This window comes from Pseudorca crassidens, chromosome 6, assembly GCF_039906515.1.
Source record: "Pseudorca crassidens isolate mPseCra1 chromosome 6, mPseCra1.hap1, whole genome shotgun sequence".
In the NCBI taxonomy this organism is placed as follows: domain Eukaryota; kingdom Metazoa; phylum Chordata; class Mammalia; order Artiodactyla; family Delphinidae; genus Pseudorca; species Pseudorca crassidens.
The window spans coordinates 53932525-53946833 of NC_090301.1; the positions used below are offsets into that span (position 1 = coordinate 53932525).

The window sequence follows — 14309 nt, forward strand, 5'->3', positions numbered from 1 at the left end:
ACTGATTTCTTGTCCTCTAGCTAATTTCTCTGCTTTCAGGGTTTGTTCTGAGGCCAAATTCTCTTCTCACTCTACTACTTCAATGACTTTCTTTAATATTGACCATGATTGAGTAGTTATGACTCTGACCCAGACCCCTCTTCTGTATGTTAGACCCGTAGTTCCTCTTACTTACTGAATGTCTCCACCTGGATGACCCATACACTACTCAAAAAAACTAATATGGACAGATCAGAATCATTCTCCTCCAAAACTTGCTCTTCTCCTTTAGTTTCCTATCCAGGTTAAAAATACCATCAGCTACCAAACTTGGAATTTATCCCAAGGATTTATTAAAATCATTACTCTTCCTCATCCCTTACAGCCTAATCAGATGCCCAAGTTCTGCTGTCTCTGAATCATGAACACTTCATTCTACCTGATCTTGCTGCCCTGGCATTGCTCGTCTACGGTCTGTTGTGCAAGAGCACAATCTTTTGTAAAGCGCACATCTAATCCCCAACTTCCTTGTATAAACTCGTCTCAGTGACTTCCTATTTTCTCAGATGAAGTTCAGTCTCCTTGGAATAGTATAGGAGACCCTTCATAATCCAATCCTGCATAATCTTACCTCCTTTGATTTTTCTACAAAACCACACACTTGTTTTCACTTTCCTGAACGCATCATGCTATTTCATGCATCCATGACTTAGAATACGTCTTTCCTTGTTTTCTGCCGACTGGATTCCTACTTATTCTTTAAGACTCAGGGGTACTTATCCTTGGAAACCTTTTTAGATTTGTAAGGCAAGTTTGTTACTTGTTCCTCCCTATTCTCATACAGCTCCGCAGTAGTGTTTATCACATTGTTTATTTAAAAGTCCATCTCCCCAAATGAGACCATCTTAAAAGTAGCGACCATGTCTTATCCTTTTCAAGCACATTAGTCATACCTGACAATATTTGTTGAATATGTGTATGATATCATCTTCATCACTGAAGTGTCTTACATTGTCTTTTAGCTTCAAATTGTAAAAATACTTATCATGATTACTTCCCTTCAGTCCCGTGTAGAATTGTTTAACCAAGTTGCATTTTAACAATATGTTACGGGCTTTTGTTGAGGGCATCCTTATAAAAAATAGCCTTGTGACAATGACTTACCTATTGTTATCAAGTTTCCTTAAGAATATTAACTATAGTGGAGTCCAGTGCCTCATGGGTAGCTTGTTATTGGTATTTGGTACTGCAGTGAGTTTCCACCTTCCCATCTAAAGTTCATGGAATTGGATGGGAATGAAGGGAATCAAAATGAAGGGATCAGAGCTGAGCTAGATCAAGTCAGCTTAAAATTGTAATCTGTATATTATCCAGGCAGACCACAGTAAAATTTAAGAATACTCTGTGTTTCTCTCCACCCAGAGATCAACAGAATTTTTTTTCTTTCTTAAGAACATAGGTGGAGGTTTTTTTAAATTCAAAATTTAATATTACTCTGGGTAATGTATAATGTAATGAAAAGCTTTATTTATTGTTTTTATTCCCTTGGAGCATCATTCTCTAAACTAGTATTTTAGAAACTTTACATTTTTATCTTTGAAGGTTGTTTAATGCTAATTGGCAGTTGATATTGCTTCGGGTTTTAGTGTACTGCTGTGTTTGTGCTTTGCTTCAGTATTTTGCAGAATTCATACTATACTCAGAAGGGTTTGTGATTTAGTACCATTCAGGTATTTTAAGGTTTTGATATAACACAGATACAGATATCCTTAAAATTCTTACAAATCAATACAAAATAGTTACAGTCTCCATAGTGTAGAACTGAGTATTTTAGTATACTGTAAAACATGTGTGCCAGATGGTGGTGTTATACTAGTTATCAACAAAACTGAAATGTCCTAAATTTATGTTTGGATTTATTAGATGTGAAGACATGGTAGATGTGCGAAGATTAAAGATGCTTCAGATGGTGCAGTTGTTTAAATGTGAAGAAGATGCTGCCCAGGTAAAGATCAATCAGGCACATTATGCACTTGCCTTTTCTTAGAAGATTGATTTCACCTAACTATAAACAAAAGTGTACTTTTCATGGTCCTAAGCAAGTAAATTCATTAAGTCACATTCTAGTTTATCCTGTCAAAATAATAAAGTTTTGTATTCCCACTTACCTTACTGGTCTCATTTTTTTAAAATTTATTTTAATTAATTTATTTTTGGCTGTGTTGGGTCTTCATTGCTGCACGCGGGCTTTCTCTAGTTGCGGCGAGTGGGGCCTACTCTTTGCTGTAGTGCACGGGTTTCTCACTATGGTGGCTTCTCTTGTTGTGGAGCACGGGCTCTAGGTGCGTGGGCTTCAGTAGTTGTGGCACACGGGCTTCAGTAGTTGTGGTGCGTGGGCTCTAGAGTGCAGGCTCAGTAGTTGTGGTGCATGGGCTTAGTTGCTCCGTGGCATGCGGGATCTTCCCGGACCAGGGCTCGAATCCGTGTCTCCTGCATTGGCAAGTGGATTCTTAACTACTGCACCACCAGGGAAGCCCTTACTGGTCTTATTTGACTTATCTTCTCAATGAAATGCTCTATTGAGCTAGAAATTGGGATTATGTATTATTTATTACTGTTGATTTGGTTGTCAGTTACACATCCCAGGATGAAGCCTGGTGTAGCTTATCGCTTTTTAACCCACAAGAAGGTTTTTCAGCTAGATAAACAATTTGCTATCTTTGTATAGTTAGCATCAAAGAACATGATTCCAGCTTGACATAGAAGAAACTTATGATTTTAAGTAGTAACATAAATCTATAATGAGATTCCAATAAGATTATATTACATAAACACATGATGTTCTATTAGTATAAATCATGCGATGTTAATTTTAAATGAGTGCTTCTCTTTAATAGGTCTTGTCTTTAGATTTTTAAAAATTTTGAGTGGGAGGAGAGGTCATTAATTCATGTAGCTTGGCATTGAATGAAATAAGCTATTAAGGTTATAACTAATGGATTAATTAATCACATGATAGTAATCTTTCTTTATATAAATATGATGTTTTGATATAAGACATAAAGAGTTATGAATCCAGCTTCACTGTTATTTATTTTCATTTAGGCAGTAGAATGGCTAAGTGAACTTCTGGATGCTCTTCTTAAGACCCACATCAGACTGGGTGATGATGCTCAGGAAACGAAAGTTCTACTGGAGAAGCATAGAAAATTTGTTGATGTTGCCCAGGTGCAGAACTGGTTATCTTCCTTTTCTACAAGCTATGTGTTTGCATAGCTTTCTGCATGATTGTAATGTAACTTAACCTTCCAAGTCCAAGAAGATTGGTTACGTTAATCCAGAAATATTACAGAACTAAGAAAATGTCAGCCGGTGAATCAAAACTAGCCTGCATAAACTTGAGAGGGTTTATGTTTTCCTGAATACAGGTTCTGTATGCTTCCTCTGATTTATGGTATATATTATGACATTTTTAGGCAGTAACTGTTCATTCACGAAAGTAAATCAGTAAATGACAAACCCTAGTTTCTGCATCTCACTAGTGTTAGCATAGCAACACAGATATTTTTTTTTTGCATGTGAAAAGTATCTTAATTTATTTTCCCTAACTATTGAGTTCACATTGTAACAGTGTGGTTTCCTGTATGTAATATAAAGTGCCCATTTGCCACCCATTCATTTTGATCAATGAGGGAGCAAACCTTTTTTTTGTGTGTGGGGTGGGGGGTCATGGTTGAGCAGACCGAGGTGGGGAAAACAGAGTAAGAGAGGGAAGCCAGACAAAAAATCAACTTAATAAAAATTAACTGAAAGTATTGCTTCCCCTTTATCATTTATGCATGCAGACAACTTGTAGCAGTAAGTGCCAGTGGACTTACTCATTATTGATTTCTAGTAGTGTTACTTAATTGTAATCTCAGTCCTCCTGCACACTTTCCCATCCCTCTTTTCAGAATTCTTTTATTATAATTTCATGTTGACTTTTTCTTTTTTAGAGCACTTATGACTATGGAAGACAGTTGCTACAGGCCACAGTTGTGCTGTGCCAGTCTTTGCGCTGCACCTCTCGATCATCTGGGGATACACTTCCTCGACTGAACAGAGTATGGAAACAATTTACAATAGCATCTGAAGAGAGGGTACATAGGCTGGAAATGGCTATTGCGTTTCACTCAAATGCTGAAAAGGTTCGCTTTTTTAAAAATGTAGTTTCAGTAGTGTTTGTACGTTTAAAATGTGTTAACCTTGTAATTTTGTTATTAGTCTGTTTTTTTAAAATTTTTATTAATTTCATTGTTTAAAGCTTGTTTAGATATAATGTATTGTCTTAGAAAGTTCAAATCAGATTCTTAGTAAGCCATACCAGTGCTAGAGTACTGTGGTTAGAGGAGTTGAAACTATCCAGTAGTCCTCTCTCAGCAGCACGTCTCTCTTCACCAGACCTGGTGCCCAGAATGTACTGTCTGTTCTTTCAGGTGTCATGACTCCCATCTGTTTCATTATGCCAGGAAAGGAAACTTTGCTTTGGCAACTACTACTAATTGTCATAAATTTTTTAAAAGGTCATTTGTGATTTTTATAATGTTTAGAGACTGTCCAGCTAAAATTATGAGAGTAAGGATAAAAATAACTTTTTTTTAATGTGTTGTCTTTAAAGATTCATTCTAGAATTTATTATTTAATGAATTCATTAGTCCCAGAAACCAAAAATGAAATATGCAGGCAAATTTTCAATAGAACCTTTTTCTCAACTGCACAGTGAAAATTTATAGCACCCAAGCCTTATATTTCCACTCCAAAGAGGAGTCTTACTAAGTAGTTAACTTTGTTTTGATCTCTTAACGATCACAGTTTATATGTAGGGAATGTTCAATACAATTTAAGATATGCGAAACCTAAGATGTAAATGTGATAGCCTTAGTCTGTGGAACAGAAGAGAAATTGCCAGGAACCTCAGGAATCAAGCAGTTTCTGTCTGTGTTATGCAGTACATTTGTTAGGAAATGTCCACAGTTAACTCTTTTTGAGCTGGTCACTGAACTCCACAGGTTAGTGTTTTAGTGTAAAATGGGCCTGGTGATGATGAATGGAAGTACATAAAATGGCTTGACTTGTTTATCTACTGATTGTTTTAATGAAAACTTTTTATTGAAGTATAGTATTAACACAGAAAAGTGTACAGCTCAAATGTTCTGCTCACTGAATTTTCATAGAGTGAGCATGCCTGTGTAATCAGTGCACTATTCAAACAACAGAACGTTACCAGTACCCCAGAGGCTCTCCACCCTCTTTTAATCACCCTGCTTCTGCTGCCCATCCCGGGGTGACCACTGGCCTGATTTCTAACACCACTGATAACTTTTTAGGATCGTGCTTTAAAAATGTATCTGCAAGGACATTTTAAAACCTAGATCTCTTTAAGAAATTATGTAAGAATGAATATGGTTGAGACTTTTTTTCATAGAAAATTAATATTCTTATTTCTTCTGGTACATGGCCTTTATCATGCTTGTAATAAACTCTTTAAGTTATTTTATTGTGCCAACCTATGTAAAGCCTTTTGTTATCAGATGTTATTTTTCTTTTGAGTGTGTTGTATTTTATACCAGTAAACATAAATATAACCACAACTATAAGCAACTTGTATAGCAAATGATAGTGATTGGGAAAATATTTAAATTTAATCTAGAATTTTACAATATGAAAATGTCCTTTATGAGTAATGCTGAAGTAAACATAATTGGATTAAGTAAACTATAATGCAAAAAAAGTTGTAAAAATAAATAGTTTCTTCTGCCCCAAATTTTGTAGGTTTTTTTCTTGGAGGTAATTTTTTAAAATTAGTATTATTATTTTAAATCTGGAGTGTATCTTAGACCCATAGAACATCTCAATTTGGGACTAGCCATACTTCAAAAGCTCACTAACCACATGTACTTAGTGGCTACTATGTGTGGGTCTGTACTTGTAGACTTAACTGTTACAAATCACAGCATTTTTTTTCTTTCTTTCCTTATTTTCTTTTGTACCATTTAAATTTAAATGGTAATAGTTAAGGAAAAATAATATGAAGGACTGTAGAACTTCCTATGTTTGAATTAAAACCTTAATCAATTTACATCTTTTTTTGTTGTTATTTTCGTTTTGTTTGTTTGCTTACATCATTTAACTCAGGTCAGTGGATCACTTTTTAAAATAACTATAAAGTTTCTAGCTAGATAATCACATCAGTTATGTGTTTGTACTCTGAGTATATGTTGTTCTGTATTTATATTTTCTTTCATTTTTGAAGTCTGTAAGCTCTTTGAGGTCAAAATCTGTATCTCATTCATATCCCAAGCTGCTACATAAACATAAAGTAAGTTTTCAATAAATAGTTACTTAATGAATGAAAGAATACTACTTTTTAAGCACAGTTTGAGCTTAGATTCCAAATAGTAGTCTAGTATTATTTTTTTCTTGGAAATCACTATAAACCTCTTCATACTCCAGTTATATTATTAGTAGGGATTGTGTATTTCATTTTGTTTGAATTTCTTGAGCCAGCTTTGATCAATCTTCTGTAATGGCATACACGAAGATGCTAAGAACAGAACAAAAACACCTTCAATCTACTAAACTTGCATGAACTTGATTCCTTTTCTGTGTCTCTTGATTGATGTTGCATTTTTATTTGTTGTAGATTTTGCAAGACTGTCCAGAAGAGCCTGAAGCTATTAATGATGAGGAGCAATTTGATGAAATTGAAGCAGTTGGGAAATCGCTTTTAGATAGACTAACTGTTCCTGTGGTTTATCCCGATGGGTATGGTGCATGTTCTTACAATTTGTGTTTTTATCAGTAAGGTCTTAAAGGGATATCAAGAGAAGAAAGTCTATTTCTTAAAAGTCCTGGTAAATTAGCTTTGGTTCACATTTTCAATTTCTACAAAAGGTTAGTTTAAAATGAAAAGAAATCCATACTGGGCTCTTAACAATAGTAGCAATTGGTACTTGCTGCTGTCAAATTTATTGCTCTTGATAGCTTGTTGTAGAATAAAGATCATCGACTAGGTTGACATCTTGGGTTCTTGCCTTGACTTTAGTGGTAAGGAGCTGGTGACTTTGGGCTTCATTCATGGAAGGGACGGGGAGGGAACTAATGTTTAGTAACTTAAAATATATACCAAGCCCCAAGTTAAACACTTCACCTTAATTACTTTTGACCAGGGCTAGAGCAGTATGATTATTTTGATTCACAAATGAAGAAACTAAAGCTCAGAAAGGTTAAGTAAGGTCCTCAGGATTTCACAGCTTCTAAGTGGAATTAGAATATAGTTTCAGGTCTGTCTAGCACCAGATCCATTCTCTTTTCACTGTGCTGTATGGAGTCCTAATTTCTTCATTTGTAAAATGATGGGGTCGTGATTCTCACATTCCTTTCCATTTCAAATAGTTGATCATAAAAATAAGAAATAGCCTCTTGAAAATAAACAGACCAGTAAATGAATCAGAAGGAGCTTTATCTACAAGGAGCTAGACCTTCTCAGTAAAAATAATTTAGAAGTAATCCAGAGGATGTTGAATTAAAACAATAGAGCGGGCTTCCCTGGTGGCGCAGTGGTTGAGAGTCCGCCTGCCGATGCAGGGGACACGGGTTCGTGCTCCGGTCCGGGAAGATCCCACATGCCGTGGAGCGGCTGGGCCCGTGAGCCATGGCCACTGAGCCTGCGCGTCCGGAGCCTGTGCTCCGCAATGGGAGAGGCGGCAACAGTGAGAGGCCTGCGTACCGCAAAAAAATAAAAAATAAAACAATAGAGAAACCAAACCATTGAATACAGGTATCCTTACATTGTAACAGAGTGTAATGGGTATGATTGTGGACTCTGGATCCAGATTTGTTGGGTTTAAATCTCAGCTCCGCCACTTATGAGCTATGACATCTTGGGCAAGCCACTTAACCTTTCTGTGCCTCAATTCCCTCATCTAAAAATAGGGATATATGGGGCTTCCCTGGTGGCGCAGTGGTTGAGAGTCTGCCTGCCGATGCAGGGGACACGGGTTCGTGCCCCAGTCCGGGAAGATCCACATGCCGCGAAGCGGCTGGGCCTGTGAGCCATGGCCGCTGAGCCTGCGCGTCCGGAGCCTGTGCTCCGCAATGGGAGAGGCCACAACAGTGAGAGGCCTGCGTACCGCAAAAAAATAAATAAATAAAAATAAAAATAGGGATATATTTTCCATACCTCCTCAGGTTACAAGAGCGAGGAAATTAAATGAGCTAAATGTATATAAACTACTTAAAACAATTGTGACACATGGTAAGTGGCACTACTACTGTGTCATGAACTTCAAATGATTATTTGGAATTGATATTGAGAAGATATAACTTTATGCCCAGGAACAAATACTATTCATAGTCTGTACTTAGATAATCTCTAGTCGTACCTAAACTTGAACAATCAGAAGTAGCTTAAAGTCATGTATATCTCCAATGTATAAAAGAGAATAAAATCTAAAAGTTTATAAATTCAGCTGGTAACAGTATTAGTGGGGTGCTTCTGGTTGTTCCATTCCAGGAACCCCCCCCTCCCCTCGCCAAAATCTCATTTCTGTGTTTCATAACCAGTTGTCATAAAGTCGGTCTCATTCTACTTAAGTCATCCTCGGAGCATCTACCCCTGGTATTTTTGCTTGGGCTTCTCCTCCTGTGTTCTACAAATAGTTCATGTGTCATTTTCATTTTTAAGATAAAAGAGTAAGTTAGGGCTGTATATTCTAATTTCACAACTTTAATATTTGCGATTATTATTTCATTCCCTTTTATATGATAATTTGTTTATGCTGTGTAAAGTTTGACAGTAAGCTTAGTCAGATTTATCTTCTGTAACATTCTCCTAGAACAATAAAAGAAATTAGGTGGTCTCTCTGGATTCACTGCTTGAAGACCTAGGTTCAAATTCTGTTTTTTCCACTGTGTGATCTTAGTCATTTAATTTTCCAGGTCTTAGTTTTCTGATCTAAAAAATGAGGAGCTTAACCAGATTATTTCCAAGAACTCGTAGAGCTCTAAAAGATTCTGTGACTCTGAATACTGTCTTTGCAGATAGGATAAAATTAAATAATTTTACCTATTAATGTCCCAAATGATGGCTTAACATTAAACGGATATTTTACTTGGTAGCTATATTAGACAACTGGTGTCCGTAGCCCTTAGCACTGAAGTACACATACAAATTTTATATTTGTGTATGCTTATGGGCCCCAAGCTAAAAGTATAACATTTACAATGTTGCATTGTTTTGTTTATTTGTTGAATTGTTTGGTTTATTGAGATTATCATAAGTGTACATGATAGGACATTTATACTTCTAATAAATTTTTCTCAACATGTCTTAATATATATTATGCCATTTTAAAAAATGTTTCTCCTACCAAATTGCTACTCAGAGGTAAACAGTATGGTCTGCAAAAAGAACTAACACCATACCACGTAGGTAATTTTTATGGTAATTTTTGCTTCCTTTTGCATTCACTACAGTCAATGGATTTGTATTAATCTGACTGGGCTTTTTCTGTTTTGATTTTTAGAACTGAACAATATTTTGGGAGTCCAAGTGACATGGCTTCTACTGCAGAACACATCAGAGACAGGATGAAACTAGTTAGTCTCAAAAGGCAGCAGCTGAGACATCCCGAAATGATGACTACAGAGAGCTAATAGCTGCCTTCTTCCCGCAGATCTGCAGTTCATAATCCCGCATGTCGTTGGCATACTGCAGCATCGGCTACAATATGTTAAGATGCATTTCACAGCCAGGATAAGCCTCATTTCTTTCCATTACACGTTTCTCTACATGTGTTAACATCTTGTAACTACCAAGGCAGAATTATTTAACATGCTTTGAGACCATAGACTCCAACTATCTTAAAAGAAGGAACTGTAAACATTGCACTGAAAACTTGCTTTAAAGCTTTACCTGACCTGTCAGTTTGTAGATTAATAACTGATAATAAGCTTTGAATGGTGCTAATAAGAGTTTAGGAATTCTCTCTATAAAAAATGGTTGCCCTTCCTCCCCGAGTGATGTAGTAAATTTAGACTATAGTTAAACTGTTATTAGTAGACAGTGGTGTCCTCAAAATTTTACTTTGTAATTCTCCTTCAAAATTGATTATTTTTATTGTGTCAGTATGAAGAAAACCTTCAGATTTTTGATATATCATATTCATTAAAAAACATTTTCCTATTTGTATTGATAATGTATAAAAGTTGTTTGTGCTTAATAAAAGGCTTCTTTTAAACATTTTATTTAATTTGGTGGTTATATCTATTTCCAAACATGAGTGCCTTATTTAAAAGGGCATTCTTAGCATTGTGAGGATGGTTTAGTATTTGTTTTTTCATGTTGGTTGCATGTATTTTAGCCAGGAAATTTATATGTAAGCATGTGTATATAATAAATAAGCATGTTTTATCATGAAAAATTATTGTGAAGAACAATTTAGATCTTTAAGAACTTATGAATAATGGAATACTATTTCTCATTTTTCTCTTCTTCAACTTGAAAAATGTTATCCAAATTATTAACTACCCTGAAGATATTTTGTTTCTGGGGGAGGAGGGCTGGGGAAGAAGGCCTACATAGTTACTTAAGTGTAATCCTTTATATCAGAGTAATCTTTCAGGAACTAAAATAGCAATTGTTAATAAAATTAAATTTCTCAAGATAGACTAGAAGCAAGATTCTGAAGTGGTATAATAACAAAAATTGTACAACTCTTTTAGAAATAAAATTTATAAAATGTTAGTGCTTTTAAGTTTATATTAAGTTTAAATGGTAAAAACATAATTTTTTGTTAATTTTTATTTCAGAAAATGTTTTTGAGAAAGATTAAAAACAATTTGTAGTCTGTGATCAATACAAAATTATGCAAAGAATTGTATGCTGGTTCCTTTCATTGTCTACAGAAATGCTTGTGTATCTTCTAATGCAAAAAGCTCCCTCTGAGCCTGCTGGTTTCTCCAGCCTTCTTCACTGCCAGACTTCTTGGAGAAATCCATATCCATTGACCTGCACCCTCATCACTCACTGCTCAGCACCTTGCAGTCTGGTTTTACACAGACCAGCAATGCAGTGGTTCTCAATGGGCTCCCAGTTACCGAACTGAATGACTTTTTTTTCTCAGTCTGCATCCCTTATCCTTCTTTGCCTCTGCAGCATTTATACCATTGAGCAACCTTTCCTAGACAGTGTCTTCTCCCTTGAAGATGTTATCCTCTGCTGTAACTGAGTCCAGTCACATAAGTCTTACTTAAAATGCATCTACTAAAATGTGCTCTCTCTGATTCTGTCTTCAGAATGCTTCTGGAAGTATCTCATCCTTAGGGTTTCTATTTTATGCCAGTGTCCTGGGTTACATATCTGGTCCAAAATTCTAAGCTTGTACTTTCAGCTACCTAGTTGACGTTCCAACCTAGGTGAAGTTATTTATCATATTTTCCACCTTTCACCTCTTGGAGTAATTTTGGTAAAAGATGCAGCCTTTTTTTAATAGACATGCCAGAAAATCTGGGGCCACATTCAGCTGTTCCCTCTCATGCTGCCACTGCTCTGAGAACATCCAGGAAGGTTTTTCTATATTCGATAATCCTCAGTCTTTTAGGGCTTACCTTTTGTGAGTGTAAATGTTTGTGATTCTTCATTTCAGTCTTCATGATGGTGCTAACCACGCGCTACAGTTGTTTATGTCTGTACCTGCTACATTATAAGCTCTTTTGAGGGAAGGAATCTTTTGGGCCTGACTTCTCCTGTTCCCAGCCTTTTGCTCATGCATAATAGTTTCTCAGTTCCCCTGTATGTGAATGGTCTGTTGTAGGCATTAGTAATAATCCCTCTTGTATTGTAGTCTGAAGTATGTTTTAAACAGATTTCCTAAAGTTAGGACTGACTTATGAGTGAATCTATTCATCAGGAAGTCATTTGGTATTTTAAATACTGGCTAATTTAGATACTTAGTTGTATTCAATATCTATTTCTCTTACTGAATTTCACAGAATTGGAATGTTTTTATTAAAACTTTGCCAGAAGGGAATTTGACTGTAAGTAAAGAGACTCTTTAGTTCTACCATCAACTCGCCTACTGATTGTCAAATGAGTTAATTTTATATGCCTTAAGCTATCCTGTCTACAGCAAGAGTGAAATAAGGCACATCTGGAAATATTTGTAATTTGAGTAGTTCAAATGAAGATGAATATGTTTTTATCACATAATAAATATTGTTGCTTTTCATTTGTAACTGTGCTGCTACTTTCTATTTGTATATCCGTATACACATAGACAGTTATGAATGAAAACCCAACAGTGCCCTAGAGTGATTTTTTTCATAAGGTCATAGTTCACTTGGAATACCTGTGAAGGAAGTGACTGCAGTCTGTTTGAAATGACAAGTTCTTTGTACATCATAAATTAACATTAGCCCCGCAGATATAACGGAGAAAGAACCATCATTTCTAATTGGTATATGCTGCAACTTTCCACATTACTTTAGCTCATCTCAGGGAATTACTGAAATGTTAATTGGGCCAGCTTCATTTTGTTTTGTTTTTTTCCTTTTGACTTCATGTCATGTATTTGTTCCCGTGTAAGCTCCATATCTAAGGACAGTTTTGGCCTCTGTTCTTCACACAAGTCTAACCCAGCAGAGTTATGATATGTGAAGATGATAACTTCATTTCAGATGAAATTGACTTTATTCCCAGTCCTCATTGTTGGTGACCTTGTTCTACTCTTGTAGCTCATTGGTCATGTTGATGAAACTGCTCAGCCTGCCAACTAAGATATCAGTGGCAGTTCTAGGCTTCCTTGCTGTGTAGAAGGTTGGATATTTCTCTCACTTCACAGGCCTTTAAATTGGCCAGTGCTCCAAAGTGTTACCTAGTATTAACGTGTTTGTCGTTTGTTTCATTACCCTGTCAGTTCATGTGTGGGATGTGCTATTTAGTGTATTATTATTATAGTTAGTGCATTCTCCTTAATGTGAACGTGACAGTTACTTTTCTGATGGTGCTGAGTAAATCATACATAAACCCACTGTAACAAATGTCATGATTGATTGTGAACCTGTCTCACTGTACCATCTGCATTTGGAGAAAGAATTCAGAATTTTCTACTACACTGTAAGTTCTCTGCCAGAGAGATTGGAAATTACTGTGTACTTTTCCCGTCCTCACAGGACCGTAATAAAATACTGAGGTTACTAAAAACCAAGCATACTATAATTGCTAAAGTCCTCCCCATCTTGAGCCTATTGAAAACGGTAGAGGAAATTAACATCGGTAAATATCATCAATGACAAGAGTTCTATGATTGGGATGTCTTTGCTTAAACCTTGAAAGGAAAAATTCTCTAGGATTACGAAGATGGGCTGGAACATAGCTGACCAGTTAACCTAATTAGCAAACTTAACCAGTGTTAACTTTCAGTTCTAAAAATAAAAAGCTCCAGATGGGAGTGGAAAATACGCTCTTGGTATGTAGGGCAATGAATACCTTGATGAGGCAAAATGAAGCACAGATAAAACACCTGACATTATTTGACTTTAGTGTGTGCTACAGAAAATCTAGTTTTAGCTAAGATACATGAATAGTGGCAAGAATAGTAGAGGAAAGATCATAAAGGCTAAAATAAGAACTATAGTGAATATAATGCAAAGAGTTTGGAGTTTAAATACCTGACTTCAAAGTCTGGCTTTGTCATTTACTGATCTTGGTAAAAAATCACTAAATTTCTCTGGATCTGTAAAATAGAGAAATCATATCAAATAATTTTAAGAATGAAGTACAATCATGTTAAAAAAGTATTGAAAGCCAAAATGTCTTTCAAAGTGGAAGGTATTATCTTTTCAGAATAGAAAATGGAGCATTCTTTAATCTTGCTCTTGTCACAGGTGGAAGCATGGGGTCTTGGGGGAAAGGGAACCTTGTCTGCTCACCTCCCAATGCTCCGTTTCCCTCCATTCTATACACTGAAAATGCCAAGGGTGGGGTCAACGAGCTTGGCAGTAAATAGCAAGCCTTTTAAATCTGACAAATTAACTGTTTTATGACAGGATGATAGGCCAGCCAGATGGAGGACAAATGAGGAGTATCATCTACTTTGAGGTTGACAGAACATGACACAATTCCATCAATAAGTAAGAAAGTAAGTAAAAATCATACTTAGGATCTTAGTGAGTCAGCACCAACCTATAGAAACAAGAGCATGAATCTGGCCACCGTTAGTGCTGTTATGGTTAGAGAAGAGTAATCCTGGTAAACTTGGGTAGTGATAATAACAGAAAAAGACTGGTCC

At 36.0% G+C, this 14309-nt stretch overlaps 1 protein-coding gene across 5 annotated transcripts in view; it reads left to right on the forward strand.

The window, feature by feature from the left end:
• SESTD1 (SEC14 and spectrin domain containing 1) overlaps positions 1 to 14309 on the forward strand; it is a 145396-nt gene that overhangs the window by 126170 nt on the left and 4917 nt on the right. For 4 of the 5 annotated variants that reach the window (XM_067741360.1, XM_067741359.1, XM_067741362.1 and 1 more), the window contains 5 exons: positions 1903 to 1984; positions 3085 to 3207; positions 3975 to 4166; positions 6662 to 6783; positions 9546 to 10765. In XM_067741360.1, coding sequence (XP_067597461.1) covers positions 1903 to 1984; positions 3085 to 3207; positions 3975 to 4166; positions 6662 to 6783; positions 9546 to 9675 — 649 coding nt within the window. In that variant the 3' untranslated portion in view covers positions 9676 to 10765. Of the gene's footprint in view, positions 1 to 1902; positions 1985 to 3084; positions 3208 to 3974; positions 4167 to 6661; positions 6784 to 9545; positions 10766 to 14309 lie in introns of those variants that run through there. The other variant, XM_067741363.1, reaches the window with a different exon arrangement.